Source organism: Felis catus, chromosome X (assembly GCF_018350175.1).
Source record: "Felis catus isolate Fca126 chromosome X, F.catus_Fca126_mat1.0, whole genome shotgun sequence".
Classification (NCBI taxonomy): domain Eukaryota; kingdom Metazoa; phylum Chordata; class Mammalia; order Carnivora; family Felidae; genus Felis; species Felis catus.
In genome coordinates, this window is record NC_058386.1 from 126,360,943 (window position 1) to 126,387,422 (window position 26,480).

Sequence of the window (26,480 nt, forward strand, 5' to 3'; positions counted from 1 at the left end):
TCCCCACTTAATGCACTTTATTCCACTGGGGCCACTAATTTATTGAGAGGTCATCTGGAAGGTGGGCCCCCGACAAAGCATGGGAGCCGCCATCTGCCACGACAGGGCCGGTGATCAGGCGACTTTGGTGCCCCGGCTGGCTCGGCTCCGACGAGGCCCCTTCCCGAAGAGCGCGATGCAGGAGGCAGCCGGGTGTGGCTCATCTGAAGGAATCACCCTGGAAACAGGATCAGCCCCAAGAGCAGCGAGCGGCTCTGGGATGGAGAGGTTCTGGAAGATGCCCCGACCCACTGCGGAGCTGCTACCAGACTTGGCGCAGCAAGGGGCGAGCACCCGGGGCCCTTGTGACCACGGGTGCTTGGGAATCAGGCGGGGCTGACCCGGGGAAGCAGCTTTACAAAGAGACCCCCACCACCGGTCACACCTGGTCCCGTCACCGCTTCGGAGCCCCGAGGTGTTGGGGCAAGACAGCACTCCCGGCTGGGCGTGGGGTCAGGCCTCAGCCTCACGCCGGCGCCACCACCGCCTTCTCCTGGCCAGGCACACGCAGCCCCCCTCAGCCCGGTCCCTGTGCTCGGCCGGCTAGCTAGCCGTCGTCCTCCTGGGGATGCAGCCTTCCATCTCCAGGGCCTCGGGCCAGCCTTCGTACTTATTGGTGTGCTTACTGTTCTTCACGTGCTGTGGGGTTTGGGGAGCAGGGGGTCAAGGCCTCAGCCCTAAGGCACAAGGGACAGACAGGGCTTGCAGTCCCTGTGTGCTGCTGTCAACCGACTGTGCACTCTCGGGGCACAACCCCCTCTGTCCCAATACACCTCGATTTTCTCATCTACCGAATGGGTGGAGTAGAAGAAGCCAGCTTCTCTGCACGTATGTGTGTGTGGCACACGTGAATATTCCCGCTCTCACCTGGCCCACAGGGGCTGCTGGAAATTTCAGGAAGAAAAAGGCCAGAGGGAGCATTTGTGCTCGGAGTGCTGAATTGCTCTTTTGAGGCACCCAGAGCCTTCCAGAAAGCACTGGAGCAGCCTATTTGCCTTGTCCTGCTGTGAGGGACAGGGCGGGGAGCCCCGTGGTTTCACCACAGAGGATGGCACCTGAGGCCTCCCAGCCCCGCACGTGGGGCTTGACATGTGTGGGTCTGGGGGGTCAGTCAGAGGACAGCAGGGGCTGGGGGGAGAAGGCCAGTGCAGTGTGAATCGGGGATCGGGGTTGCAGAAGCACGGGACAGGACTGAGCATCTTGAAGATGTTTGCGAGAAAGGTCTCTTAGTTGTGAGCCTTGCCATTACGAACGCTTTGCATTTAAGGACCCTGTAGGGTGAAATCCATACAGGACAGGGAAGGTCAAAGTTATACTGCCCCTCCCTGTGCACCCGGTGAGGGGTCTGGGGTACCTTGGCTAGGGGTGCTGGGGCAGAATCCAGGGAAGCCTGCGGGGTGAACGGAAGGGGCAGGCACACTATTCTGCGGTGCGAGGCTCTCCACCCGTACCTGCTCAAAGGGGCTCTTGTTCTGCACGCCCTTGGCCCCCACAAACACCCAGCTGTCCCGGAAGGCCAGGTCCTTCACATTCTTGCTGCCCAGATCACTGAAAAGCTTCCTGGTCTCCTCGTTCATCCTGCCGCACAGAAGGAAGACACATAAGCAGTCGCTGTGGAAGGGCGAGGCTAAGGCCGGCCTCGGCAATCACTTACTTGGTGGCTGGGTCGTCGTACGATGCCACAAACACCAGGGTACCTTCATGCAGTGGCCGAATAAACTTCAGCAGATCGTTGACATCTGGGGTGTCAGGTCACATGAAACACAAAGCATCGGGCACCACTGAGTAACCCTCCCTCACCAACCCTTGGTCTCCAAACAAGGAAACTAAAGCAGGGATCAGGCCAGGGACACACCCACCAAGGTCCCCAAGTGAAAGGGACAAACTGGTACAAGAAGCCAGGGCCATGCCCATGACCGTACACCTGTTCCTCTCCCTGCCCTTTCCAAACCCAAGGAAGCGCTCAAGAAGCCACGGCGAGTAGACAGAGAACGGTGCTTCAGGGGAGAGACGCCCAGTCATTCTGCCGCACGACGAGCAGGAGGCCATGACCGCCACTCACCTCCTGCCCACATGTCAAAGGCCCGGGCTTCGATGAGCTCACCGCTGACCCCTGGGTTGACAGGGAGGGAAGAGTCCTGCTGGGCGAGCCACCAGGGCAAGGCCACCATACCATCCCGGCCACCCTAGATCGGGCTGAGGACACGGCAGCGGCCACTGGGTGCAGCCCTTCTGGAAGCTTTGCAAACATCCTGCCCATTCATGCCCACCACGCCCCTTGTTCAGAAAGCTGCGGCCCATCCAGGGGCTCCCTAGGAAGCACCCTCCAACTTCCTGGAAACTTCTGGTTCTTTACTGCTTTTGTTTATTGGGTCACTTCTTCTGTGGAAACTTCAGTGTGCACGGACCCTCTTCCGGGCCTCTCTGCGGATTTCCAGAAGTGGGGCGGAGGGAGGAGAGGGCCAAGGCGAACACCCAGATGCCTCCTCATGGGGAGGGTGTGGGGAAGGAGGGTGGCACATCATGGCATGGATCTGCTTCTCTGGTCTGAACTCTGACCCCACATCACAGGGACTCACCGTTCACCAGGGCGATGTTCAGTCCACGGCCCACGTTGTCCTTGACACTGCTCATGAGCCTGGCGGGGGGAGGAGGGGAGCAGAGTCCTCAAATGTCCCTCATAGATCTAGCTTTCAGGCTCCCACCCCCCTCACCGCAAGGAGCTCACATCTTATCTTCGAGGCAGATCTTTGGTCCGATGACATTGGCGGCCCCGCTGACCATGCGGAAGGCCAGGTGCTCCTCGGGACATGGCTGGGGTAGGCCGCATTTGTACTTCCTGGCTCGTGGCTCTGGGCAGGTACAGCAGGGGTGACCCACGGGCCTGGCCCTGGGGTCACCTGAGATCTGGGAGGGGGAGGTCAGGACCAGCCCACAGGTAGGAATGAGTGGCCACAGAGCAGGGGACCAATGGGGTGGGGGGGGGGGGACATGGCTTAGGCCAAGGCCAGGGACACTTCCACGGATACTCTGCATCCTGCTGGCGCCGGCCTCAGCGCAAGGTGACAGGGACCTCGGGGAGGCTTTTCTGCCACTGGTGGGAGAAAAGAGATAGGAGGGCTGGCCTTCGCTTGGCCCCGCCATGGAGAGAGCACAGGTGGGGAAGGAAGGGGCAGCTGGGAGGGCGACTGCAGGAAAGTGGTGACAAAAAAAAGAGCGCCTGAACCCCACGGCAGAGGTGGGAGGACGGGAGGAGGGTGGCTGGCCTCTGTTACAGGTTCAACTGTGCCCCGCAAATGACACGTTCAAGTCCTACCTCCCAGCACCTTCGAATACCAGCCGATTTGAAAATAGGCTCATTGAAGATGTAATTTGTTAAAATGAGGTCATCCTGGAGTAGGGTGGCCCTAAATTCAATGACAAGTGTCCTTTTAAGGGACAGACAAGACAGAGACGGAAAAGGAGGCCCCGTGCAGACGGAGGCAGAGCCCGGAGGGACGTGCCCACAGCTCAAGGTGCACCTGCGGCCCCCACAGGCTGGAAGAGGCAGGAGGGAGCCTCCCCTGGAGCCTGCAGACTTCAGCCTTCCGGCTTCCTGAACTGGGGGAGAAGCCGCGTCTGAGGAGAAGAAACATCTCAGTGTACGTGGTGCGTGCTCCTTTGTTACAGCCAGGAAACATCTGACAGCAGGAGGTGGGCGCTGCTCCAACAAGTCCCCCAAAAGGTGGAAAGGGCTTTGGAACGGGGCAATGAAGGGAGGCTGTAGAATTTTGGGGTGCAGCTAGAAAAGGCCTCGATTGCCTTATGGGACTGTTGGTAGAAATATGGATGGGAAGAGGGCAGAGCTGGTTTGAGAGCGGGGAGAACACATACATCATCATGACCACGTTGTCGTCGGCAACATGAAGGTTAAAGGCGCTCCTGTGGGGCACCTGGGTGGCTCAATCAGTGAAGTGTCTGAGTTTGGCTCAGGTCATGATCTCATGGCTCGTGAGTTCGAGCGCCACCGTGTTAGGCTCTGTGCTGACAGCTCAGAGCCTGGAGCCTGCTTTGTTTTCTGCGTCTCCTTCTCTCTCTGCTCCTCCCCCACTTGTGCTCTGCCCATCTCCCTGTGTGTGTCTCTATCTCCCTCTCAAAAAGAAACATTAACAAAAATTAAAAAGGCGCTTCTGGTGAGGTCTCCGATGGAAACCGGGAACATGGTATTGGACCCTGGAGGTAAGGTTCATAAAGTGGCAAAGAACTCATAAACACTGAACTGGGATACTTAGTTGAGGAGGTTTCCAAACACAGTATTGAGGGCTCGGCCTGGTTTCTCCTTGGTGCTCACAGCAAAACCTGCGAGAGCAGGCTCTGTGCTTGGATGAGCATTTACTACGGAGCCAGAGGGTGCGACTTGTGGACCCGTGCAAGCATGTCAGTAGAAGCCAGGAACAGAAACGGCCTTATCCACGAGAGATCTGGAGGGCCCTCTCATCTCCTCGCTTAGAGTCTCGTAAATCGCACAAGAGACCAACAATGTGTTTTGAGAATTTTATACCAGCAGAAAGAGTGCTGTTCTGGGCTGAAAGGGACAGAAAAGGGGCAGAAGGAAGAAGCATGGCTCTGAGGGCAGAGCAGTGGCTACCGAGGCCAGGGATGGGCCAGGCCCAGAGGGTAGGACCACACCCTCCGCTCCAGAGGGTGCCCCTCACCCCCGTTCAGTTACATCCAGAGCACAGAGCATTGGGCCCTAGAGGATTCTTCTCAGGCCTTGAATCCTAATGGCATTTGCCCTACTGGGACTGGTGACTGGTTTATCCCTTCCAGCTCCTCCCTCTTGCAGTGGGGACATCTATCCTATGCTTGTCTTACCAGTAACTGGATTTCTAGGTTCACAGCATGCAAGCAGCTCCAGTGGGCTGTGATGGCCAGTTTGGGGAGGGATGAAGGGAGAACAGAGAGCCTGCAGGCCTTAAGGCAGGTAGCAGTATCAGAGAAGTAGTATGAGGGCTGGGCACAGGAAAGGAGCAGGGAGGTGACGGGAGGCTTACCTGCAGTTGCTGAGTTCTCTGGGCCTGTGGATACAGAGAGTTGTTGGTGTCAGGGTGGAGGCCTCCAGGGCCCTGTAGCAGAGCCTCCTAGCCTGACACCGTGAAGTCAAGGTGGAGGATTGATCAGGCTCAGGGGCCAGAGGCTAAGCCAGATTCAAGCCCCCTGCTCCGGGAAGAAAGTAAATTGCAATTGTAAATGGTACTTGGGTGAATCGTCACCAATAACAAGGCATAGAGTCCTGTCACCATCTCAGCCCAGCATATAGCCTGCAGGGAGCAGCCAGGGTGTCGTCCCCAGTGTTCAGCGGAAGCCTCCCTGCCCCTCTTTGAGACACTAGTGACTCCAACTGGGCACAGAATTCTAAATACACGGATTGGAGTTCCCAAATGAAACAACTGGGTGGTAGAGGGAAGAATGTGTTGGATGTCAGGAGGCCGACTGGGGTTAGCTAGAGGTGGCCCACCAGGGAGAGAGAAAACCCAGGCCACACCCACCTCACCCAGAGCCAGGGTGGCCACCCTGGCGACCTCCACAGACAATCAAGAGTCCCACACTCACTGGAGAAGAGTTGCTGGATACGAGGAAAGCCACTGCCAGGCCCACCTAGGAGAATGCTGACCACGATCCAGGTGAGGCCCACGGTGACAATCAGGGCCACAATGCGGAGGGGGCCTGGAGGCAGGACAGACACAGGAAGGCCACCTCAGTTGCCAGTGAGCTCCCGAATGACCCTAGGGCCTCTCAGGACTGGATTTCCATGCCCCCTTGGGAAGAAGAAGGTGGGGACCTGTTGCCACCCGGCAGGCCCGGGACAGGAACTTGAGATCGTGGCAGGTAGATGGAGGAAACGGAGCCCCAGGCTGGGAGCTGGGTTCTCTGTGGAGCCCTGTAACTTTTGGCCTCTGAGGTTACCAGTGTATTCTTGTGCCATCCATCGTGTCCTGTTTCTCCTGTTATGATGGAGGAGGGGGTCCCTACTCAATTTGAAGACCTGTTCCTTCACCTGCCGGGAGCCGGACCCTGAGGTCTCCTACTTGCGCAGATTTCTTGTCATAGTCCCCATTTGCTCTATCTTGCTCTTTCTCCTGTACCTTCAACATCTCCCGTTGTAAGAAGTCACCGAAGCGAAGGGGCTCCTTCAGAATCACAGCCCCATCCTGTGATTCTCTCTCCCCTCCCTTCATCTTCCCCTCCCTTCACCTTCCCAGTTAGCATGTCCAAAGGCATCTGCACTGCCTCTTTCTGCATGTCACCTTACACTGTGTCCCCACCTACTCCAGCCTGGCCTTGTCTACATCACCCCATCAAGGCAGCTTGTTGTCAAGGCCACCTATGACCTTCCTGGTGTTAGCTCCCTGAGTCGCTTGTGGGTCCCCATGCTGGAAATACTTGTCCACTGGCTTCTCAGACAGCACATTCTAACCCCATCTGGACGCTCGTCAGCCTCGTTGCTCAAATGATCTTCATCTATTTTCCACTGAAAAGCTCCATGTGCCCCTGTTTCCCTACATACAGTCTACTCTCCTATACGTGCCCTCATCAAGTCCCGGCCCTGAATTAACCGCCTCCTTTCTTGCTGCAGCCTGACTGATCTTGAGGCCGTAACTTCCCATCCAGTCCGTCACCGGCCAGTTGTCACGAGGATAGATTTACAACGCTGCAACCCTAGGAGGTCTGAAGTGGCAATTCTTGAGTTCCTCTGAAACCACGCCTCCCCGGTAGCACACCCCGCCCCCTCAAGCTAGCCGCCATGCTCCGCGAAGCCTCTCGCACAACTCATTTTCTCAGACAGCGGCCACAGCGGCCGGTTATCCGAGTTGGGACAAATCGACTATCTTAATCCTCCTTTCACAGTTCTTGAAGTTCTGGGAGGTGAAAGGATTTGCTCAAGGTCATAGAATGACACTTTGTGCAGGGTTCTCCGTTTCCAAAACCACACTCAGTGGTCCATCAGGGCACCTCCAGACACCGATCTCTGGACACCTGGGTCGCCAGGACGATCCCCTTTCCAACTCCTTTGCAATCACTCTGGACGCCACCCACCTGCCAACCTCATGTCCACTTCTCCCGCGGGGTTGGGGTCGTCGGCAGGTGCAGTGTTTGGGGACCCTGCACTCTGGGGGCAACAAAACACAAGCGTGAGCCTGTGCTTGGTCCTCGCTGCTGGGTGGACGCGACCGGTGCACCGGCTTGTTCGTCCAACCACCTGGCCCGGCTCCTCGGGCACGCGCAGAAAGGCCCTGTCGGGACAAGAAGGTCCTCAGGAACCCGTCGGCTCACAGCCGTGCCCACGGGAGCCCCTGGAGCCGGGAAGTAAAGCTGGTTCGCCCGGACGGAGGCCTCCTCCCATGGGAGGCCCCGTGCTCAGGTCGCCCTTCCCAGGCTGGGGACGGACGACGCCGGTTAGCTGGTGGAGACTTGCCTGGCCCGTGGGGCGATGCAAGCTGGGTTGTGGGCAGCCTTGTCAGGCGGGTCGCCCGGCTCCGCTCGCGAGGGGAGACGAGGGAGATGCGCAGCTCGGTCCGACAGGCCCGGCAATGGCGGCCCGGGGGCGGGGCCACAGCCCGCCGGTACCGCCCCCGCCGCGGGGCTGGCAGAGGAGAGGAGGCGGTGGAGTTCCCGCCCCCGGGCCCAACGCATCCCCGCCCACAGGCCCGCCTCCACCACCCGCTCTGGCCGCCGGGTGGGAGGGGCCCGCACCGGCCCGGCCTCGGAAGGCTCTCCGGCGGGGTCCCCAGGCCTCCAAGTGGGAGGAGCCGTGTGGTCGCGCTCCTGATCCACGCGTGCTTCGCGGTACAAACCTGCCCCCAGACTCCTCTAAGGCGGTACGAGCCGGCCTTCCTAGGCTTCGAGGGCTGGGGTTGCACTCCTGCCCTGCAGTCGGATTTCTGAAGCCTCGAATGAAGCGGATGTATCTGGGGTCTTAATTAGAAATTCTTTCAAAATTGGTATGTGTCTCTTTTAGAAACCAGGAGGTATAGAACAGTCCACCGGGGAAAATACCGGAACGTGACGAGCCAGAGGCCACCAAGCTCAGCCTTGCGATGCCTTTCCTCACGGTCGGCTTTCTAGATGGAAGCACGTTCACGTGGTCTCTCACCTCGCTCTGATACTGGAAAACTCGGGTCCGCTCCCCTCAGCGCCTTCAGGAAGGCGTCTTTGCCACCGCCCAGTGCACCCCAATCACCTCCTGCACCGGGAGAGCTGGACCCGCTGTCAGGGGGACCCATCTTTCTTTCTGGACGACAGCACCTGGGTGGCATGAGAGTGCGGTGGTGGGGGGGGGGGCACCTGTGCCCCCTGATCCAATGACCCCACGACAAAGCCTTCATGAGGAAAGAATCCAAAATACAGACAAAGCCTGTAGAGCTAGGCAGTGACAGCTCTGGTTACAACCCAGTACCGTCTACACTGGTGTACGCAACACGTAAGATCAAAGTAATCGGTTTTAGGCCCTGGCTGCTGCAGGCACAGGTTTTTTGTTTTTTGTTTTTTTTTCCCCCACGGAATTTGGTATCAGACATAATGCTGACCATCTGTCAAACACCAGTGCTCTCCTCAGTGCTCTTTCCTGCAATGCTTGTAGCCGTGGTGCCCAGGACGGAGCTCCTGGGCTGCCAGCCAGACGAGGGGCATCTGCCAGACTGGTAGTTCAGAGAGGCCACTGTTTACATCTTGCTCAGAGCACGCATTTTGGAACGCTTGCTTTAATGAGTCCCCCTGAGGGTCCTGAGGCACACCCACCATCCCCACGGGCACCACATAAGTCATGGGCCAGAAGCCTGGCATTCAGTTTCAGGTCTTCCGGGCCTTGTGGGACAGGCTTGCACAACTCCCTAGTTTTCTTGGGGACTGTTTTTCAATCCGGACATACGGAGGATTAGGCCCTCATGTTGCCGCCCCAGCACAGGCAGCCAGCGTGAAGGAGCAGAAAATGACTCCTGTGGGCCCTCTTACCTGTGCCTCAGCATAGTTCCCACAGCTGAGGCGCCAGCTGACTGTTGTTCCTTGGGTCCCCTTGCCTCTGCCTCAGCGTAGGCAATCTGGAGTGGATGTGCCGGCTGATATCCTCAACTGATCTCTCCTCTGCTTCTTGCAGCGTAGAAACTGGCCACGGAGCTGTCAGTCAACGGTCCGCCTCCCAACCTGCGGGTTTCTACCTCACAGTAGACCCCCTCACCCGGGCCTTGTGGCCTCTAGATTGGGCAACCGGATCTCAGGTGGCAGTCGAACGCCCTCACCTCTGCCACAGTGCGGGACTCCAGAGCTGAAGGGACAATTGGCTTCCCCCTGCCCAGCCCTTCAGACCTCTGTGTTTAATAACCCACAGCTAAAGTGACACTTGAATGACCTCAATGGTCCCTCATTCTCCTTTCCAGCACAGGATACAGACATGGGCTTTCGTTCGAATGCTGTTGTCACCTGGGGCCACAGCACTGAGGAGGCACTGGCGTGCCTTCCGGCGGGGTTCACGTCCCTGCCTGTGTAGCTCTCATTTCGGACGTGCTACTTGTGGATCGTGTCGGGTTCTCACGTTCTGCCTCAGGGTAGGGACCCAGACCTGAGGTAACCGCTCAGTGCCCACACCTGCCCCTCACCCGAGCATAGGCATGAAGAGCTGAAAGGGGGCTCTCCACACCTGACCTCCAAGCCTTGCCCTAGAGTACGATCAACTTAAATGGTAGTTGAATGTTGGAACTCGGACCCAGGACTTAGGGCCCCAGAGCTCAGGACTGTTGGTCGGCCTCACACAGGTGCTCCCATCCTGTCCCAGTGTAGACATTCAGCGCCAGTTGAAAGCACTTATACCCCAGCACCAATGTTGCTACCCAGAGTGAAAGTGACAGCTTAATGTCCTTACCCGGGATCTCATGCCTCGTCCCCACTGCAGGCTCCTAGGGCTGAGAGGACAGTCGACTGTCCTCATCAGGGCCCTCACCGCTTTGTTCCACAGAGGCACCCAGAGGTCAGGTGACAGTTGAATGTCACCAGCAGGGCCCTTACGTCTGCCCCAGCGTAGCACCTACATCTGAAATGTCAGCTGACTGTTGTCACCTGGGCCCATGTGCCTGTCGCAGGAGAGACACTCAGAACACGATGAGATTGGGATGCCCCAACACTCCTCCACATAGTCATCATGTGCTGTTGGCCCTGGAGCTGTGTCCCTCTTCTACTTTGGCCTCCTGCTGCTGCCCCTGTGTGGATCCCCCCCAGGAGCACCCTCCCTGGTCATGCCATGCCAGCACGGTCCCCAGGGGACCTGGGGACCCAGGAGGACTGTCGACAGAATCCAGCTCTGCTGGGTTCTTCAGTCTATGAATGCCTGTGTGGCACTGCGAAGGACTCTGAACTTGAAGATCCCTGAGGGGTCAGGAAGGACTCCCGCACCCTCAGTTACTTGACTCCTCCCCATCACCAAGGGCTTGAAATTATCCTCATATCCGTATTTTGAGGATTTGAGGTTTGCAGGATGGGCCAGGGCAGCAGCAGCAGACTTAGATGGCTCTTCCCCTGGAGTAGGCAGGGCAGCACCCCCTGGGGGGAAGCAGGGGGAAGGCACGGCCGTATCTTCAGGGAGGGACCCATTCTGCCCCATTCCGGGCCACCATCCCGGGGCCCGGTCCTCTCCTGTCATTTCAGCTCATCCTCGCATCACTGTGGCTGCACCACGGCCAAGAACAAAGACTCTCTGTAGCCACGTGGGAGCCAAAGTGTTACAGGAGAGCCTGTGAGTTCCCAGGCTGGCCCCCACTGACTCCTGGGGAAGCCTTTGCCACTGCCCCCTCTCCAGGAGGCCACAGGCACTAGAAATAAGGGTGAATGCCACTGCCCTCTGGCTGAAGCCTGGCCTACAATCCTGTCCACATGGAGTCTTCAGCTTCTCTGCATGGATCTGGGGCAGGACAGGTTTTGAGGTCCAGTTCCCACCCAGCTGGCACTCAAGGCTCTGTGATCTGTCTGTATCCTATCCCTATTCCAGTGAACTCGGTGACCTCCCCCCTTCCTTAATCGGAGGTGTGCCACTTTCCCTGGCTTCAGGAGGGGGTGGGAGGGTGGAGACGGCACCCTAGGGTGCAGGTCATGTGTCCAGGGGTGACCTACTACCCTAGCATATGTGGGGGGAACAGATCAGCCCACCATTGGAGTTTCTTCATCTCCGTACTGCTGTTGCAGAGTCGTGGGTGGGAGCCTTGGTTTGTGCCCCCGCAGTCAGCAATCTGCCTGCCACACTGCACTCCATTGGCCTCTCCCTACCCAGGCTCCCAGCTACTACCATCCCAGCTCCGGGCGAGGGGGCTATGCAGGAGCTCAGGCTGGCTGCTTCTCCTCGGTGGCAGGCAGGAACGGGCCTAGACGGTTGGAGCGAAAAGCTCTGGGCAACTGATTGCCTCCCAAGTGGGGCACGGGTTAAGCTGGAGGGAGGGGTCACAGCTGAATGCCCTCAACAGCCTGAGGGCCTTCTCCCTCCCGGAACAGGGAGCAGGCCAGCCGCAAGGCCCCGGGGTACGTGTTCACCTCCCTGGGAGTGGAACCTTCCTCCCCTGGTGTCTTTCTGGGCCCCTTGTTCCCTCCGCAAAATGTACCAGCACCTGATCGTGGTGTCCTTCTGTTTCTGGTTGGTTGCATCTAGTGGAACCCAGGCCACGAGTGCAGGGACTGCAGTGTCGCTTCCTGCTGTGTCCCTGTGGCTCAGCCGAGCGGAGCTGGGGGAGGTGGCAGAAAAGACTGGGGGCTGCTGCCTTTGTTGGGAGTGTACTGGGATGAACAGCGGTCCCCCTGATCTGTGTCCACCTGGATCCTTGGCACATGGCCTTGTTTGGAAACAGAGCGTTTACAGAGATAACCAAGGGAAGCCAGGCTGACGCCGTGCTGGAGCCGAGCGCACCCTGAATGCATGCAACAAGACTGGTGTCCTCGGGAGGGAAAGCGGGAGCCGTACATGCACAGACACCAGGCGGCGTGTGGAGACACAGACAGACACAGAGGTAATGTGTGTACAAGCCACGGAAGGCCAAGGATGTTGGCCACCACCTGCACGCGGAAGAGGCAAGGTCGTCCCCTAGAGTCTTCGGAGGGAGCGCAGCCCTGCCAACACGTGGGTTTCAGACTTCTGGCGTCAGGACTGTGACAGGATAAAAGTCTATTGTCTTATGCTCCCCCCACCCCAACGGGCATGGTGCCTTATTACAGGCGCCCTCCCCCAGCACCCCCTCTGCCTCTCGTGCCCAGATCCCGCTCGCCAGCATGCACCGGCGGCATGTGTACACGGCCCCCAGCCGCTCTGCTAAGCGAGCCGGCCGGGGCGGGGACGTCGTCAGGGCGGATGCCCACGTGGGCAGCGAGTGCATGGAAGCGTTCGGTGCAGAGTGAAGAGCACAGATGGGACAGGGGGCTCAGGAGGCAGCTGGGACGCAGGGCTTGGCCACAGCTACACCCGGGGTCAGGGCTGACAGCCTAGGTCCCGAGCCCACACTGCGGAGGGAAGTGGATGACAAAAATGGGGCGGCCCCGGGCCCTCCACCAAACGGGCCAGCATCAGGCGCAGGTGGCCTCCTCCATGGTTGCGAGTGGCAGGAAGGAAACAACCAGGGAGCAGACGGGTCTGTCTGTGGATTTAATGGCAGGGGGCTGAGACGGTGAGTGCCCCTTGCTGTTTGTTTTTCCAGTGGCGAGGGGGCCCCCCGTAGGTGTGTGGGCCGTGGAGTGTGGAGTTGGAGGGGCGGGGGGAGCCGGTGGGGCGGAGGGACATTCAGGGGGCCCAAGACACAGGGGACGGCGGGGCGGCACGGAGATCCCTCCCAGCAGGTGACCAGGAATGTCAAGCGGCACCGAGACCGAGACCTGTGAGAAAGCGCTCGCCCCCCCGCCCCGCCCCTGTTCTGAGGAGCTCGCTCAGAGCCGGCGGAGTGTGGAGTGGCCTGCCCGCTGCCCCTCCCTGCCATCCCTCCCTCCTGTCCTGGTAGGAGCAGCCCCAGACCGGCAGAGAAGCCACGCCACTTCCTCCTGTTGGGGCTCACTCCTGCAGACAGAGGTGGCTCAGGAAAGGCTGGTGGCAGCTAGGGATGGTCATGACGCGAGTCTTGAGTGCGTGGTGCTTGCGGAATGTAGCTAGGCCCAGGGTGGCAGGCGGCACAGAGCGGGCAGGGTGGCCAGGGGCCAGGAATGTGAGACTTATGGTCCTGAAGCCCTCCCGACGTGGGCTCGGGGTGGCGGGCGAGCGGGTGGAACAGGACAGACAGGGCCGCGGTGGGTGGGGCAGGGACCTGGGGCTCAGAGCTTGTGGGGGTTCACCCACTTGTAGGTGCCCTCGTACTGGAAGCCCACTCTCTTCATCAGCTCGTCTGCCTCCGCGGGGCCTCGGCTGAGAGAGCGACAGGCAGAGGGGAGATGTGAGGGAGCCCTTGGCCCCCGTGTCCCTTGCCCCCAGCCCATCCTCCCCCCTCCATGCCCCAGCGCCTCACCTGCCATAAACGTAGGGGATGGGCTGGGGCTTTTCGCGCTCGATCTCGTGCAGCAGCGGCGTGAAGATCCGCCAGGCCTCCCGGAGCTCGTCACTGAGGGGACATAGGGTGGCTCTGGCGTCGTTCCCGGGGTAGTGGGGGAGTGGGTTGCCCTGTGGGCCCCGGGGCCGCCCCTCACCTGCGCACGAAGTGCATCTGGTTCCCACAGAAGACGTCCAGGATAAGGCGCTCATAGGCGTCGGGGAGCTTCACGTTCTACAGGGAGGGGGTCGTACTCAGGCCGCCCATGCACGCGCAGCCCCCCCGGCCGCCCCCCCCCCGCCCCCCCGCCCCAGGGCGCGTGGCTACCTTGTATCTGTTGCCGTAGGTCAGGTCCAGCTCGGACTCCTCAGGGTTGAAGAACATGCCAGGCTTCTTGGTCATCATCTTGGTGTACACGGCCTCGTTGGGCTGCACGCGGATCACGAGCTCGTTGCGCTTGCACTGCTGCTGGAAGATGTCTCCGGACACGTCGCGGAACTGCAGACGCACCTCGGCCTTGCGCTCGTTCAAGGCTTTGCCGCAGCGCAGGACGAAGGGCACCCCTGGTTGGGGCGGAGCTGACTTCAGGCCCCGCTGCCCCAGCGGCCCAGGCTGAGCGCGCGTGAGGGGGCGAGAGAGGGGGTGAGGCGGGGGCTGCGTGAACGAGCGTGACGTGGGGGTGAAGGCGAGCGTGCACGTGTGCGGCGAGGCGGCCTCTCCCGCCCAGCGCCCCTCGGGCCCGGCGCCCCCCGTGTATTGGCTGCCGCGCCCAAGCGGGTCACACCCCGGGAACGAGGGCTCCCTGGGTAGACGCCGGCCCGCCCGCCAGGCCTGGAGATGCCACCTACCTTCCCACCTCTCGTTCTCCACGTAGAGGACAACGGCCGCAAAGGTGGCAGTAGTGGAGCCGCGGGGCACCGTGGGGTCATCCAGGTACCCTTTGGTGGCCTCGCCCTCTCCGCTGGGGTTGCCCACGTACTGGCCCAGGACCACGTTCTCTGACTGCACCTCGGAGATGCACTTTAACACCTTGACCTGGAAGAGAGCCGGGGGGGGGGGGGGGGGGTGGGGAGCTCCTTGGGTACCGGGGTGGAGCAGCCACGCAGGGGACAGACGGCAGCGGCCTGAGGTGGCCGTGCGACCGTGGGTGGGCTTCCCACAGGGCTGCCTGGTCTGTGCGGACAGGGGCTGGTGCCCGGCCAGCTGCGCACACCCTGCCGAGGGGCGTGGCCGTGGCCTCCCACCCAAGGCCTCTCTGGGGCCACCTGGACCCGCTCTCCTCTTTTCTGAGGGAGAGGCTAAGCGCCGAACCGCCCACGGGTCCTATCGGTCCTGGGACGTGACATCCTGGGCTTCTTGCTCTTGGGCCGGCAGCAGGGACCAGGAGGGTGCGCCTGCACCCACCTTCTCGTCGCGGACATCGTCCGAGTCAGTGGAGGCGGGCTTCTCCATGGCCACTAGACACAGCATCTGCAGGAGGTGGTTCTGCATCACGTCCCTGAAGAGGGAAGAGTGCGCGCAACGCACGTCAGGGGCTTCCAGGCTGGGAGGAAGGGGGGAGGCGTGGGCTCACCCCAGCCCCTCCCCGTCGGCCGCGCCCGGGCACATGGCACCTCAGACATGGCTTGCTAGCAACAAGCTATGACATTTGCTCCGAGCCCATGGCTACCCCTGGACATCACCTCAAGTCAAGGAAAGAGACAGTGAACCATCGCTTCACAGTCACCACTGACCACTCACACACCCACACACGAATGTGAACCTGGAGGGGGGAGGAGAAGCCCCCAGGACAGGGAGGGTGACAGGCTCTCACCGGATGATCCCAAATTCATCGAAGTAGCCTCCACGGCCCTCGGTGCCAAAGGGCTCCTTGAAAGTGAGGATGACACAGGCGATGTTGTCCCGGTTCCAGATGGGACCAAAGATCCTGTTGGCGAATCTGCAGGAGATGCACGGTGGAGGGTGGCACCGCATCGCCAGGGCAACATCAGGCTGGGACGGCCCCACCGCTCCCTATGCCCGGCCCCGCCCCGGCCGCCCCCCTCCCCCGCCTCCCCAGCTGCATGGCTTCTGCCCAGCCCTGGCCGGACCTCAGCACCATCAGGTTCTGCACCATCTCCTTGCCCAGGTAGTGGTCGATGCGGTAGATCTGGTCCTCACGGAATAAGGACGAGATGTGGTTGGATAGCCGGTCAGAGCTCTGCAGGTCCCTCCCGAAGGGCTTCTCCACAATGACACGGTTCCAGCCTCTGTGGGAACCCAGAGCCACATCACCCCATACCCGTCCTGGGGGAGCGGGGGCCAGAACCCTGTCACCCCCCAGGGTCCCTTCCTCAAGGAGAGGCAGAGCCTTCCCTCCCCTGTGCATTCTCAGATGACCAGTGAAGCTCTGCTAGGCAAGGCCTCCTGCCCCACCTCGGCCCACAGCCCCCAGACCCGAGGACAGCCGTCGTCTGCGGCCCTCAATGCCACACTCAAAATTTCCTCGGAAGCCTTCCGGCCCAACCTGCTGCTGACTAGCAAGAGTGCTCCGTCCAGTGGATCCTGCTCCCCTCCAGCCCCACACTGGATCTTCAGGAGTGGCCTGGGAGCTAGTTGGGGGATGGGGCGGGGAGCGGATGTCAGGGGCACAGCTGTCTCCATGGATTTTAAAATGAATAAAGGTCCCTTTCTTTGCTATTTCCCAGGGACAGTTAACGTGGCATTTTGCATTCAAAACCAAGGCAAAGTGAAAAAGACTGGCTTCGGGAAGGACGCACTGCCAGGACTGGTGTTCTGTAGGAAGCAACATGCTCGTGGAGCTATGCTGCCACCTTGTGGCCACGAAGGTGACCTTAGAAAGCACTAAAAAAACCCAGAGAACAAGGAACCAGCAGCAGTTTTGTGGAGCAACACTGCCACCTTGTGGTCCTGGCAGGGATAGCTGCCAAGGAAACTTGGATTTCTAGCAAGACGGACCACGAGGGGCACGAGGATCTCCAGGATTAACAAGTGGGGTAGCATTTTCAGTAAATGCTATTACAAAGCACCTGTATTTATACCATTTTGCCTTCTGGGGAGAGCTAATTCACGCGCGGAACAAACAAGGGTCACCACCTTTTTCCGACTCTGGAGACTAGTTTGGCCCAGGGGCTCTGGACAACCGCCAGGGCAGGCCAGACCAGCACAGGGCACACCTGGCAGGCAGGGAGGGCAAAACACAAGCCTTACGTCTGGCTCATGCAGGTCTCATGGATGTGCTTGGTGACCGCCTCATAGACCGTGGGCGGCAAGGCCAGGTAAAAGAGGCGGTTGGTCTGCGGCCCCTGGTGAAGGCCATTCACGTGGCTGTTGAGGCGCCTGTAGGACGCCACGTCGTCGTACTGGCCAGCCACATACGAGTTGCGGGCGAAGAACTCCTCCAGCTTGGCCTTCTCCTCCGGTGTGGCCTGAGAAAGACGGAGCCAGGGACGTTGCCCCTCGCCAGCCCTCCCTCTGTCCTCCCACGGCCGGGGCGGGCTCCCTCAGCGGTCAGTCATCCTAGCTCCACGCTGGGTACACCCCCATCCTGTCAGCTTTGCATGCCCACGGGGGGAGGCTGAGGCAGCATGAACACTGCAAGATTTGGGGCCCAGCGGTCACCCCTGGGGGCCTTGTGCCCTAGGACACAAGTTAGAGTCCAGGAAACTGTGACCTGGGAGAAACACACCGGACAGAGACCTCTCTCCCAAGTCACCACACCAAACTGCGGTGTGCTGGGAAAGGCAGATCTGTAAGATTTCTGCGGTGAAGAGACTTTCTCGGCTCCTGGCCCCGGGGGGAGGGGGGCGCAGCAGGGGGGACCTGGTATATCTGGGTCAGAGGGGGACTGGGAGATGGGGCTCTCGGGCCGGCAGGGTTTTGTGCACCAGTGTGCCAGGGCAGTGTGCGTGCCTGGGGGGAGGCAAGGATGACAACTGTGAAGGCATGAGCGCCTCCAAGCCATCTTCCTAACAAGGCCTTGGCCTTGGCCACGGCAGGGGACAAAGGGTCCTGTCCCAGAGAGCAGGAGTACGTGGAAGAAAGGGCATCCTGTGATGGGATGGGAAGGGGGCGTGTCCCTCACGAAGACCCCAGATGCCACTCACTTTGAAGAAGGGCTCGCTCTGCTTGCGGATGTCGGCCACTGTGAGACGGGAGCGGGCGTAGCCCACGATGAAGGTGTCTTCGGGCAGAAGACCGTCGCGGAACAGCCACCTGAGGGCACAGCACGGCTGTGGCCAGGGCGGGGAGGGTCGGGAGGGCTGGGGGCAGTGGGACGGTACGGGACATGCTTACCAGATGGTGGGGTAGATCTTCTTCTTGGCCAGGTCGCCCTGCGGCAGAGGGAACAGGCACGGTTAGGAGAAGCTGGGGGCAGTGCCTAGACGGTCTCGCCTTGGAGACCGGGGCACTCGCCCAGGGTCACCGCTCAGCTACACGTATACCTGTCTCGCCCCTGTAAGTAGCGAGAGGAGCTGGAACTAGAGCCTGCGCTAGCCCTTTACCCTGCCCCTGGGCCGACAGCACCCCTGTATCACAGTAGCCACCCTGCCCTGGGGCAAATGGACCTCATCCCAGGAGGAGCGTCCACCGACCTGCTTGCCCTGTGACCACACAAACCATGGTCTCCAGTCTCAGGTGCAAGTGCAGTAAAACCCAGGCCAAAGAGCCCACTTCCGGGGTGCCTGGGAGGCTCAGCCGGCTGAGTGTCCAACTCTTGATTTCGGCTCAGGTGGTGATCTCACGGTCTTGTGATCGAGCCCTGTGTCAAGCTCCATGCTGGGCGTGCTGCCTGCTTTTGTTTTTTTTTTTTTTTTTTTAAATATTTTAATGTTTATTTATTTTTGACAGAAACAGAGAGATAGAGTATGAGCAGGGGAGGGGCAGAGAGAGAGGGAGACACAGAATGGGAAGCAGGCTCCAGGCTCCGAGCTGTCAGCACAGAGCCTGACGCGGGGCTCGAACTCACAGACTGTGAGATCATGACCTGAGCTGAAGTCGGATGCTCAACTGACTGAGCCACCCAGGCACCCAGCCTGCTTAAGATTCTTTTTCCCCCTCTGCCCCTCCCTTGCTCACTCACGTGTGCACGCCTGTTCTCTCTAAAACGAAAATAAAAAAAGTTTCAGAAAGCCCATTTTTTTTAAGTTTATTTATTTATTTTGAGAGACAGAAAAAGCACGAGTCGAGGAGGAACAGAGAGAAGGAGAGAATCCCAAGCAGGCTCCGCACAGTCAGCATGGAGCCTGATGCGGGGCTCGATCCTACCAACCATGGAGATCATGACATGAGCCGAAGTCAGACACTCAAAAGACTGAGCCCCTCGGGCACCCTTCAAATAGCCCACTTCTAAACAGCCCACAGGCTAAATGAGGAAACCTGAAAACTCTAGAACCCAACGGCAACAGAAGTAGCATATATGAAAACCTAGGAAGCATGGTCTGAAATGCTGACATTAGCTTGGGACTAAAGAGCTAAGTGCCAGACTTAAGAAATCGGACAAAAGACAGTAGAACTTTTATTTTATTTTTAAATATTTGTTTATTTTTGAGACAGAGTGTGAATGGGGGAGGGGTACAGAGAGATGGGGACAGAGGGTCGGAAGTGGGCTCTGGACTGACAGCAGCAAACCCAACGTGGGGCTCGAACTCACGAACCATGAGATCATGACCTGAGCTGAAAGTCGGATGCTCAACCAACTGAGCCACCCGTGTGGCCCGAGAGGATTTTAAAGCCAAACAAATTACAGGGCAGAAAACAATGAAAACTAAAAATTCATAAAACGGAAAACAAACCGAAAAAATCTATCAACAGAGCCAAAAGTTGGTTTTTAAAAAGACTAATGAAGACAGACAACCCTCTGGCGAGACTGTTTTTCTAAAACGCACTAAGAATTAGGAGTGCAACAGGACAAAAGCAGAGTCAGGAAAACACAAAAGGGCATTTTATGAACAACCTCACGCCATGTCTGACAACTTTGACGAAATGGACAAATTTCTAGAAAAATCCAATCCATCCAAATGGACAGGGACCTGAGTGGGTGATGGTCACACAGGAAATTGGATCGCGGCCACAAACCTTTCGGCCCCGACAGTACCAAACCCTGACCCGTGCACTAGGGCGCTTCACCAGGGGGCCCTACCGAAACGCCGGCAAGAGGGAAGCCCGTCCGGAGGCAAGCTCTGCCTACGACCCAGAATATATAACTTACTCCTACGGGAAGATAAGAAACCAACGCAATTAGAGATCGACCGGATACTTGGCCAGGAAGAGAAATGAATGGCTAACAGACACGTGAGCAAGTGTGCGAGGTCATCAGGGGGCAGAAAAACGCGCGTTAAACCATCAGATGCTGCTTCACGTCTGTTGGAACGGCTGCAATCCAAACGACCGGCAGCGCCGAGCGCCGGAGAGGAGGCGGTGCAAACTGTACGCGGACGTTCACGGCAGCCTTAACTCGCGGTGGCCCCGCGCTCGGGACAACCCAGATGCTCAGTCAACATTTAGATTTCGTCTAAGAAACAAACCCTGAAAACCGAACCGAACCAAACCAAACCTCAATGCAACAGTCGAGCAGAGGCTGGGGAATGGGCGAAACAAGGGCAGAAAGTCACGGGAGCCGGCCAAGGGACAGCGGCCATTCTCTGCGTCATTCTGTCCACTTTGTGGATGTGCGAGATTTTCCAAAACGAAAGGGTGTTGAACACAAGGCAGCTTCGAGCCACAGCGTGGCGCATCCCAGATATTCAAGAGGACCCCCCCCACCCCAGAAAGAATCACCGAGTTCCTTCTCTCCCCACTCCAACAAGGTTGAATTTTGTAAGCTAACAAAGGAATTCTCTGCTCCAGGTGGAAGAGGAAGGGGCAAGAACGGTCATGGGCTCCGGAAGAACAGAGAGGCAGAGAGCCCTTTCATCTGTGTGCCCTACAATTAGAGCGTGGGATGGGCCCCGGGCGGGAACCCGCGCTCCGCCAAGCATTGCCAATCATCGGGAAGAGAGGAAGCCAGGCTGGGGTGTACTGGACTTGCCGCAGGCCGAGAAACTAACTCCAGGGACGAGGACCTAAATATTCAATGTGAAATTACCTTTTAGAAGCAATGTAACTACTGGATAAACTCATTTCTATGAACAGCTGCAAAATGGAAGCCACGTGACCAGAACCAAAGCAATTCTGGCCTGGTTAAATGCTCCCCCCTGCAAGAGACAAGCAGTTAGGAAGGCACCCAGCAGGCTCCTTGGTGGGAGATCCCGACTCTGGGTGGGGGCGGGTGCAGGCTCGAGGGTGCCTTGTTTGCTCCAGTTTCCTCCTGTTCTTTGCTCCTTGGGTGACCCGATGTCCCCACGCAGGCAAGTTTCTGTCATCTCCCTGTGTCATTTCCAGACTCCAATGGGACCCCAAACTCCCAAAGTCAGTGGTTCCCAAACTAGGGTTCCCTGTGTTGGTGCCCGTGCCCATGTCTCCTGTTCACAATCGATCCCCCAAGGAATCTGGTGTGGGTCCCTGTTGTAACTGCCACCTTCAGATGGCTTCTGTCGTTGGTCTTTCAAGGTCCCACTCCAACCCCCAGCCTGGGAAGTAAGCTCCCTGTCCACGTCCCTCAGTGCCCAGCAGCCCTCGTTACGGCACTCCTCACAGTGACCCATCAGTGGGGCTGGGGGGAGACACTGCTCAGGTCACTTCAGCCCTGCGTGCTCCAGAGAGGACCGGTTTGCTGGGGACCAGCCCGCGGGAGAAACAATCAGAACCACGGCCTGCAAACACCTCCCGACCTTCCTTGTGGCAGGTGATGTTTGCTGACGATCAAATTCCAGTAGGCTGACAGGAATCGGGACAGGTTGCGGGCAATGGATTGGTGGCAGGGGACTAGCCTCCTGTCTGCTGAGTCACGATGCCCAACACCCTAAGCTGTTTGTTCTTGCTGCTCCCCTTGGGATTAACCAGCAACGGAACCTGCTCGCCTTGTTCAGCTCAGTCCCTGTGACCAGAGGCCTGCTGGGCTCCACGTCAACCACGGGAGAGGTGAGGTGGGACCCAGGACAGTGGTAGGGGGTCCTGGCGGCTGCTCCAGGGAAGTGGCCCGCCCTCCCCCCCAGCCTAGACCAGCCTCCTTTGCAAGAAGGAACGTGGGAAGGCATGGACCAAATCAAAGCACGCCATGAGCCGGGAGGGAGGGGGGGTGGGGGGGGGATGGAGCACAGGGACTCCAGGTGAAATGCGGTTGGAAGTCTCGTCTTTCCCAACCCCCTCATTTTGCCTGAGAACCACAGTGGGGAAAGAGCTGCCCCGACACCTGTGGTGACCTAGCAGGAGAAGCGGCCCTCGTTAAGATCTCCAGGTACCAACATCTGTCCCCGCTGGAGTGCAGCGGGGGCCACCACCTGAGTGTTGCCCCCTAGGCTTGACCTCAGCTTCTAGCGTTATAAACCCGAGCCACTGCCGACATCTCTGCGTGAGGATTTTACGGCGGAGGGTACAGCAGAGAGCTTCACAGGCTGGCTGCCAGCTGGAGGCCTGGCAGGGGTGGGCCACCCAGGTCCCCCGAGGGTCACCTGGGTCAAGGATCTGCCTGGACTCCTGGGGTGGAGGCTGGGCCCTGGCTGGGGCCCAGTTGGCTCCTGACAGCCGGGGAGAACCTGGGGGCTGCTGAGGTAGGCTCAGCTGAAAAACCAACAAAAGGGCCTCCCTCTTACACCCTGGGGCTCGTGAATCATCAGGCCTCTGGGGAAGTGCCAAGGTCATCATGACACAGCAAGAATCTTATCGACCCAAGGGGGAAAGGCAGCCCAGAAATGCCCCCAAAGGAGAGAGGCGCTAGTGCTTCCAGGTCATATGGGCATGAGGCTCGAACACCCATCAAGTCCATGGCCCTTGAGGTCCAGGTGGGGAGATTTGAGGTCCAGAGAGGCGAGGGGCTCGCCGAGAACCCTGCAGCGAGCCAGTTCTGCCCAGGCACACTCCCTGTCCTATTCTCTCTCCCGCTCCTCCATTCCTTTCTCCATCCTCTATGGGGGAGAGTCCGCTGGCCTATCCGCGGTCTTATCAGCTGGGAGAGGAGGTGACCTGCCAGGCCCAAGGTTCCCCTCCGACACTGGTCTGTAAAGAGAAACTTGTTTCTTTCATTCCCGATGGGTACAGTAAGTACCTCCGCTCCTTCCCCGGCTGGGCGCATGAGTCCTGAGCAAGGGGGTGACGGCCACACTAGAGGAACAGAGAGCAGCTCAAAGCCTATTGGGTAGCTCCGTAAGCCAGCATCAGGACGCTCCCAGCAAGGAAGCTAGGCGTGAGAGCGAGGGGTGGGTAAACAGGGGAGGAAGGAGGAAGGGGCAGAGGGTGGCCTTGTGGGCCCAGCCTGCCCTGGGGCATCTGCTGGCCACTGGCGGCTCTGCACCTGCTCCTCTCTTTGCACGCGTGCTCCCCAACCCTGGCTCTGCAAGCCTCACTCGGAAGGCCCTCCTCATGGGAACTGTGTGCCGGAGGTGGCTGGGGACACAAGGGCCTGTTTCCGTTTTCTGTCACGTGCGCCACTACGAGTTCTTATTCGGCTACCAACTCTCCTTGGGTCCCTTCGGCCCAGCACACAGATCACACAAAGAAGGCAGAGCCCGTGTTCACTACACCGCAGAGAAGCCACTGACTACGATTTAATGGATGAACGAGCAGGGAACTTGCTGGTTCCCAGAATCAGGCTGTGGCACAGTGCGTCTCCAGTGCCGCTCTATCTCCTACAAGGGGGGGCAGGCATCAGACAGCGGGAGCTGTTCTAGATGCTGCTTGCGCACGGGACGCCCACCCGCCTGGCCCCAGCCCCCTTGAGCAGGAGGACGGGCGAAACAACTCAGGACAAGGGGTCTTCCCCCACCCCACCCTGCTGTAGTGGCACTTCCCATTTCTGCTCTGGAAGCCTCTGGATGTTGCTCTCAGGGCAGAGGAGAGCAAAGGGGAACCCTATCAATTGCAAAAAAAGTTGCTCAACCCCAAGCTGGCCATAGGCGAAGGCAGTGAGCAATCAGGGAATTAGCTCAGCTCCAAGTCTCTTGACATCTGTTTCAAAAGGCCTCATTTGCTATGTGGAAACACTGAGGTTCAGAGAGGAAAGACACTTGCCAGTCACACAGCAAGCTTGGATGCTCTCAATAAAGCATCTAAGAGTTGAGGGCCTGGAGTTCTAAGCCATTTATTGTGGCCTGGGGTCCGCTGGTAGAGCGCCCTATGACAGGCTGCTATATGGACGGGGGAAGGAAGAGGAACGATCCTGAGTAGCTTTCTGCTCCAACTTGTTTCTTGAACGAACAGCCTAGTGGTCAGAGTCCTAGGTGGGAAGGTCTGTGGCCAATACAGGTATGGCTCCTCGAAGCAGAACGTGCTCCCTCGAAGGAGGGCCAGGGTAGAGACCAAGGCTGCTCCCCGCTGCCCCATGTCCCCGGGTTCCCCCTACTCTTGGGGTTATGGACTCAGAGGACAGTGCTTGGGGTGGCCTGCCCTCCCCCCACCTTCTGACAGAGTGCTCCCCCCAGCAGCACTGTGTCCTGCCCTCCCTTTCTGAGTTCTGATCAGAATCACAAAAGCTGGCAAGGAGAGGCTCTGCATATGATACATGAACAAAGAACAAAGTTCTCTTCCAGAGCTAAGGGGACCTTGACATGGAAGGCACAGAGAGACAACGTGTACCCTGTCAAGAGTCAGCTACTTTGTTAGAATTCCTGCTTGAGATTGTACAAGTTACTGGCAGAAATTGTCACGGGATGGTTAGCAGGTTGTCGTTTTGCCCAGGAGGAAAGTGAAGAGAGATCACTTTTACTTGGAGACGAAACCCTGGCAGCTCACCTTGCCACCCGGCAGATCTGGTTTCCACAGGGCACACCGGCGGGATGCTTTAGCTGGGGGGTCACGGCTCCACTAGGCACCCCCAACCCCCTCCTGTCTCCACCCTCCATCATGTCCAGTTCATGTGCTATACCTCTGACTTTGACCTTCTGGACCAAAATGGCAGTTCCACAGCTGATACAATGGGCTGGGGTGGGACAGGTCATAGCTCCTCAGCAGGCCGTGGAAGTTTGGGTAATGACATGGTATTCAAAGGAAGGTCGAGTGTTTCCCCCTCCGGGGAAACTTGTGGTAGAGAGGGACAAGGTGGAGCTTGGGCCTCAGATCCTGCCTTTGGGACTAACTGTGTGACATTTGTCAAGTCACAAAGAGGTTGGAAAAGGATCCAAAGTGAACAGCCTCCCCTGTCGGCAGCTCGGTTTTCCCCGTGAAGGAAGAAGTCCGACCAGACAGTCTCTAAGGACCCCCCGTTCCAGGACATGGGTCTATAGTCAATGGCTGCACACGGATTTCATGACCACCTGGCAGTGCACTTATACTGGGTGGTACTGGGAAGATAGTGGCATACAGGCAGGAGCAAGAGGGAGGGCCTAGTGGAGCGGAGCCCCTGGGGCCCCACGACAATGAGTTGGGAAAGCCCAGGGACCCAGCAGGAAGGGACCTGAGGCAATGTCACACTCGAAGCCTGTTTAAGATGTGGGGCCCGCGGGGAGACTCACCGATGCACCCATGATGATGAAGATATGTGTGTCAGATCGATGGAAGGCATTGCCCTGGTACAGCTCTTCCCGCAGGATCCCGCACACCTGGGTCCGGCTCAGGGCCACCTGCTCTGCCATGATGCTCTCTGGTTAAAGAAAGGCTCGTTGACAAGGCACAGAACAGAAGAGCATTGAGAAGTTTGGTCCGCTTCTGGAGGGGTCCTTTGGGATCTCACCCAGCGATGCCTGATTATTGAAACCACTCACTGAATGGCTGGGGAACAGGACGGCTGGGGGGTTAGAAACTGCAGGCTCTGGGGGGTTAGAAACTGCAGGCTCTGGGCTCCCACCATACTATCCAGGCAACTTTTTTTCATGGCATACTCTACAAAATATACATACTTTACCACACTCAAAGCACTGGTGGATGCCAGCAAGAGCCTCAATTCTGCGGGACTATGGAAAACTGCTGGAGCGCTACGTAGCCTGCCTGGGACCAATTCACCCCAGACTCCGGCGGAAACTCCACAATGAGCGGGAGCATGTTAGACCACGCAGACGACGGTGCAGTTCCAGCGCTCCTCCGGCCAAGCTGGGAGACGCCGGCAAGTCGCCGCCCCTCTCAGGGTCTCTATCTCCTCAGGGGTTCAACGGAGAGATGCAGGGGACACTGGGACCAATTAAACCCTCTCCATTCGGCCCCGCTCCCAAGCATGGCAAATCAAAGGGCCGCGCGGCACAGCATGCTCCTCCGCTGGCGCGGCGCCTGGTCCCTATGTTACCTGCGTCTCACAGCCGACGAACGCCGCGCTCCTAGCCCCTGAATCCCAGGCCGTTTCCGGGGGCTGTGCCCCGCCGGCTCATTTAACCAGCGGGGGCGGGCGCCTAATCTGAGCTGACCGGCCTCAGGCGACGCGCGTGGGCGGGGCCTCAGCGTGCCCCTCCCCCACGTGGGCGGGGCGGAAATCGGGCGCGGGGAGGTGCGCGCGCATCCCACCGTGGGGGGGCCCCCGCCCCCGCTAAGCTCCCACCCTTGGCCCGCCCCGCCCCTTGGGCACCTGCTCGCGCCTCTCGGCCGTGTGGCGCCTTCTGTCCCTGCCGCCGCTGCGCCGCGTCCTCGTTGCCTTGCGGGTCCGCGCGCAGCTCTGCGCTGTCCGCCCGCGTACCCATCGCTAGCTCAGCCCGGTCCTACAATCCAGCTTTTTCGCCCGTCCCGGGCGGCCCTGCACCCTCGCGGAGGGGTCTACTTCCGCCGGCAGTGTGACCACACCTCCTTGACCCTGTTCCAGGGCGGGGCCTTCTGCAGCCAGGAGGCTCCCTATTAGCTCCTCCCCTGGCGGGGGCGGGGCGGCCGACCGCCTGGAGGCTGGAGACCCCCGCCCGAGAGACGAGGGTG

General features: G+C 59.1%; 3 protein-coding genes across 7 annotated transcripts in view; 1 reads left to right on the forward strand and 2 right to left on the reverse strand.

The window, feature by feature from the left end:
* On the reverse strand, positions 1–8,093 carry FAM3A (FAM3 metabolism regulating signaling molecule A). 3 transcript variants are annotated; one of them, XM_045051265.1, is made up of 11 exons: positions 8,077–8,093; positions 7,875–7,995; positions 7,496–7,663; positions 7,117–7,313; positions 5,632–5,745; positions 5,073–5,096; positions 2,768–2,891; positions 2,619–2,677; positions 1,694–1,778; positions 1,491–1,617; positions 1–678 (listed from the first exon to the last, which is right to left on the reverse strand). In XM_045051265.1, exons 4-11 carry the CDS (start codon positions 7,127–7,129, stop codon positions 583–585), a joined length of 642 nt encoding a protein of 213 aa, XP_044907200.1. In that variant the 5' UTR covers positions 7,130–7,313; positions 7,496–7,663; positions 7,875–7,995; positions 8,077–8,093; the 3' UTR covers positions 1–582. The 3 variants fall into 3 exon arrangements, with proteins under 3 accessions (XP_044907200.1, XP_019680069.1, XP_044907199.1); XM_019824510.3 differs by lacking the exon at positions 8,077–8,093 and adding an exon at positions 2,102–2,152; XM_045051264.1 differs by lacking the exons at positions 7,875–7,995; positions 8,077–8,093 and adding an exon at positions 2,102–2,152 and having other exon boundaries at positions 7,117–7,189; positions 7,496–7,630.
* A 4,582-nt stretch (positions 8,094–12,675) lies between these two features.
* Positions 12,676–26,354, reverse strand: G6PD (glucose-6-phosphate dehydrogenase). Of its 3 annotated transcripts, none has more exons than XM_023249194.2 (13): positions 26,143–26,354; positions 25,103–25,230; positions 17,853–17,890; positions 17,663–17,771; positions 16,767–16,984; positions 15,647–15,805; positions 15,370–15,495; positions 14,961–15,054; positions 14,405–14,591; positions 13,884–14,119; positions 13,714–13,790; positions 13,536–13,628; positions 12,676–13,435 (listed from the first exon to the last, which is right to left on the reverse strand). In XM_023249194.2, exons 1-13 carry the CDS (start codon positions 26,252–26,254, stop codon positions 13,345–13,347), a joined length of 1,668 nt encoding a protein of 555 aa, XP_023104962.1. In that variant the 5' UTR covers positions 26,255–26,354; the 3' UTR covers positions 12,676–13,344. The 3 variants fall into 3 exon arrangements, with proteins under 3 accessions (XP_023104962.1, XP_004001079.3, XP_023104963.1); XM_004001030.6 differs by lacking the exon at positions 26,143–26,354 and adding an exon at positions 25,867–26,023; XM_023249195.2 differs by lacking the exon at positions 26,143–26,354 and adding an exon at positions 25,487–25,804.
* Positions 21,428–26,480, forward strand: part of IKBKG (inhibitor of nuclear factor kappa B kinase regulatory subunit gamma) — a 28,744-nt gene continuing 23,691 nt past the window's right edge. Inside the window, exon 1 of the mRNA XM_019824505.3 lies at positions 21,428–21,578. The gene's annotated coding sequence lies outside the window, so the exon portion shown is untranslated. The remainder of the gene's footprint in view (positions 21,579–26,480) is intronic.

Coding starts and splice junctions, on each gene's coding strand:
- G6PD (XM_023249194.2), bottom strand. CDS start 26,254: ATGGGTACGCGGGCGGACAGCGCAGAGCTGCGCGCGGACCCGCAAGGC. Junction 25,231..26,142: donor CGGCCGAGAGGCGCGAGCAG/GTGCCCAAGGGG, acceptor TTCTTTAACCAG/AGAGCATCATGGCAGAGCAG. Junction 13,791..13,883: donor CCTACGGCAACAGATACAAG/GTAGCCACGCGC, acceptor CCCTCCCTGTAG/AACGTGAAGCTCCCCGACGC.
- FAM3A (XM_019824510.3), bottom strand. Junction 2,153..2,618: donor GAACATCGCCCTGGTGAACG/GTGAGTCCCTGT, acceptor CTGTCAACCCAG/GGGTCAGCGGTGAGCTCATC. Junction 1,779..2,101: donor CTTTGACATGTGGGCAGGAG/GTGAGTGGCGGT, acceptor CTGACACCCCAG/ATGTCAACGATCTGCTGAAG.